The sequence below is a fragment of the Lycium ferocissimum genome, chromosome 2, assembly GCF_029784015.1.
Source record: "Lycium ferocissimum isolate CSIRO_LF1 chromosome 2, AGI_CSIRO_Lferr_CH_V1, whole genome shotgun sequence".
NCBI classification, from domain to species: domain Eukaryota; kingdom Viridiplantae; phylum Streptophyta; class Magnoliopsida; order Solanales; family Solanaceae; genus Lycium; species Lycium ferocissimum.
Window position 1 is genome coordinate 35457423 of NC_081343.1, and position 3938 is coordinate 35461360.

The following is a 3938-nucleotide window of genomic DNA, read 5'->3' on the forward strand; positions in this document are numbered from 1 at the left end:
TGTGTTCACATTCAAACACTTATAATCTTTTTTTTTTTTTTTTTAAAATAAAAAAAAAACATGAGAGCAACAAACTCTGAAAGAAACAAAAACAAGTCCGACAAGCCACCGATATATGTGCATGCGCGCCTTCGTACAATGAGACATAAAACCTAAATTAGATTATGAAAAGCCAAATGTATAAAGGAGCATGACCAAGTGCTCTGACAACTTTCCGACCAATGTGATTGGATTTGACAAATTCTCACTAAAACAACTCAGGTGGGGCACTTCAATTTCACTACGTGCGTTCAAAGTGCAATGTTGACCAAGAATGATGACCTCATTTTCTTTCTTTCTTTCTTTTATTCAAAAAGCAAACTTAGTGTTGCTTCTAAAGCTGGAACTTTTTGTTGCTTCTAAAGCTAAAAGTAAAGTCTTGTAACAACTCTCCATTATCGTCTTTCGTCTTTTTCCTATAAAGCATGATGAAGCCACGTTCTTTCCCTACTTCTTGTTATTGTCGCAGGTTCAATGGACTTCTCTTCTTCTTGCTTTTGCCACTCCCAAATCTCACTCAAGGTATGCGCTTTCTTTCTGCTTCTATATCTTACTCTCTGGGTGTGAAAATGTTCTCCGTGGAAAATATTTTATTAAAAATAAAATGATTTTCTTACTTATTTTATGGTGTTTGGTATGTAAGAAAAAGAATATTATTCCCGAGAAAGATTTATATATAATTTAGAAAAACGCTAAAGAGGCGAGGTAAGATGGGGAGTGAGGGGTCGGGGTTGGAGTGGGTGGGGTGGTCAAGGTGGGGGTTGGGGGTGGAGAGGAGAAACTTAGAATGTCATTTATGGAATTTTTTTTTCTGCCCTGGTTATGAAGTCATTTTTCTACTAATTTAAGAAATTATTTTCTGGAGAAAATATTTTCCTATTTTGACCGATCAAACACCGGAAAATTACAAAAAACATGAAAATGTTTTCTTATTACCAAACACATCCTCTGTTTCTTTTTATTTCGCTTGCTCTGATATATCTTTATCTGACGATGGAAAATCATCCGCTATTTCTTGATTGACCTTGTAAATTGTTGTTTTTTGTTGCTCAAAGTGTCTAAATTGGCTTGGTGGGTAATTGACATTTGGTTGAGTTGAACTACTCTGAGAAACATCAGTTACTAGTTCAGTTCCTAGTAAAGCTGAAATTGTTGCTTTGGGATAAAAGTTGGGGTGGTATAATGCTAACATTCTATTTATAGTTTGTAATTGCAGTTAGCATAGCCCAAAAACTTGGTGCCATTATGTTGGTGTTAAAACTTTAAAGGTGACCTGAATTTGATCAGCAAGAATTAAGCACTATCGCAGATGGCCACTGAGTAGCAGTTAAAATAATTTAGAGCATGTTTGGCTTAGCTGATTTTTAAAGCAGTTGATAGACAAAAGACTAATGTTAAGTGTTGGAGTTGATTTTATGTATAAATAGTTACTCCTACGAGTTTGGATAGAACTGCTAAAATTAATAATAAGTTGTTGGTGAGTATAGTCAAAAAGTGTTAGATAACTGAAATGCCATGCTTACAAGACACATAGCTCTAAAACTATCTTACATCAAAAAATGACGGATGGCGGAGATGGAATGTTGAGGGAATTAGGAGTTCTTTTTTCTAGGAATGACATTTTAGAGATTACAAAAATGTTAGGAATAAAATTGTGCAAAATGTCAATCAAACCAAAAGTGCTCATTAGCTGAAAAACCATATGTTGGGTGATCAACTACCGGTTTTTGGTTCTTTTTATGTTAGAAGCACCTAGCTAGCAAAAGCAGATCTAGGATTTGAAGTTTATGGATTCCTATCACGACCTCAAGTTAATACACAATGATAATTGGGTAGGCAATCAAATATTTATAGATATTTAGTAGATTTTTTATATATATACAGGGTCCAGACAAAAGTTGCTGGGTTCCCGTGAACTCACATGACATACAGTGGATCCACCCCTCCTAACTAGTAAGCACATTTGGTCTTTATCCAACGCGTAGGTAAACCAAGAAGTGGCTTATAAGCTTTACCCAAACTACCTCTTAATACTTTTGGCAGATAGTGTTAACCCATGTCAGGAGTATGAGGTGTGTAAATAGCCTCTTTGCAAAATACAAAGGGAAATGTGTATATATGCCCACTCTTCCCCTCCATTGGCACTAGCAATGGAGCACGGGGTAAGTTCTTAGGCTGATATTATTGAGCAACCATCAACCAAAAGCTGAAGATGACATGAACTTCCTCATTGGAAGAGACGTTTTGGGCAACGGCACAAAGATAGGTCCCTAGTCTGTCTTCATGAGGAAAGGCCTTGTTATCATCTAGATCGACGTAAGGTGTGTGAGGTCTAACCTCTTTACTTTGATCCCTCTTCGCAACTCATTTGAAGGGCTACGACTTTCTCTCGATTTTGTTCTTTTTGTTATTGATCTCATATCTATAAGCAGAGAAGTCTGCGTTTACTATGAAGCCTACGCCCGCATAGGGGTATTTAAAAGATTTAGGCATGCTAGTGTCTGAAGGCCTAGCAAATTGAAGGTCTATCGGATCGATGTGAGGAGGTCTCACTCATCTTTCAGAATTATGCTCTACTTGGACTGCAAATAAATATGGTTTTGCTACGCATGGAACCCTAATTAGTTGGATGCTAGAACGAAGTTCTACTGCTTTTTGGGCAGTCATTTTTGTTGACCATCTAGAATTTCTTTTCCTAAAATAAACCAGTCTGTTGTACTTGTTGCAGATGAACTGCAGGGCACCAGCCTTGGTGTCAAAAGTCCCGCTGAATACTGGGAGAAACCAGCCTGCCCCTCTTGCTCTTAGAGAAATGAAGTCTGACCTTTCAAGTCAACGACTTGGTGGATTCGCAACCAAGCTTAGCAGCAGAGGGAGTTCTCTGGGTGGATCAAGAATCATTATTCATCTACATCTTCAAACTCTTTCACAAAGAAAAAGCTCCAGGGTGTCTGCTTGCTGTAATTACTTTCTTGCAAACTCCATTCTTTGTAATCCTTCATCTCTGGTTTTGAATGTTCATGACAAAGTAGTTTTAAATGTGTGCTTAATTATGTTATTGCTGCAGTTGGGATTTATAATCTCATCCATTGCTTCTTTTTTTTTTGTTTTTTTTTTGAGAGAATAAAATTGTTTGAAAAGCTAATATTTTGTCATTAATTTTAATGAATTATAAAGTACTGAAGTTTCAATGGTGCTTTGTGCACAGTTAGAGTACAACTTGCTATAGGTGCTTTGAGAGTTATCTTCTTCCTCATGCAACTGTTTTTCTTCCTTGAACCTATTATACGGTTTAGCTTCTGCCTTTGGCAGACTTTTGTGCCAGCTACTAACACTGGGTAAATGTGACACTTGCAAGCTTTTAGTTAAGTTTTTATGTTCTTTTGCAGGGTTGCCAAGTTCCGAAATTGCATCTACTGCTTTCACCGTGGGAACAGCAGCAGTTCTTCCGTTTTATACCATCATGGTTGTGGCTCCTAAAGCTGAACTTGTAAGATTTCTAAAGCATTTGCAATCTCAACTCCCTTAGCGGTTTTTTTTTTCCAGTATACTGGAGATCAAAGTTGGCACTCAAATTATGAACTCAGAAGGCCTTTTTTAAATTAACACTTGTCAGCTTCAGACAAAGTAGAATTGCTGGGGCACAACTTCAGTCCTTACTTTATTTAATTATGACTTGCTGATTTAGGCAAAAGATGTAAGTCGTTGCTTTATTTCAAAGAAAAGTTATAACTGAACATAATTTCAAATGCAGACCAGAAAAGCGACGAAAAGCAGCATACCCTATATTGTGCTCGGACTTCTGTACGCGTATTTGTTATGCCTCTCTTGGACGCCAGATACAATTAGGCTGATGTTTGCTAGTAAATACTGGCTTCCGGAGGTCTGTGGTCAACTAC

At 37.2% G+C, this 3938-nt stretch overlaps 1 protein-coding gene across 1 annotated transcript in view; it reads left to right on the forward strand.

The window, feature by feature from the left end:
• The first annotated feature begins 400 nt into the window (after positions 1-400).
• The window catches only part of LOC132047547 (uncharacterized), a 22897-nt gene continuing 19359 nt past the window's right edge, over positions 401-3938 (forward strand). Inside the window, exons 1-4 of the mRNA XM_059438575.1 lie at positions 401-561; positions 2768-2999; positions 3429-3529; positions 3794-3936. Of these exons, the coding sequence (XP_059294558.1) occupies positions 514-561; positions 2768-2999; positions 3429-3529; positions 3794-3936 (524 nt within the window). The 5' untranslated portion in view covers positions 401-513. The remainder of the gene's footprint in view (positions 562-2767; positions 3000-3428; positions 3530-3793; positions 3937-3938) is intronic.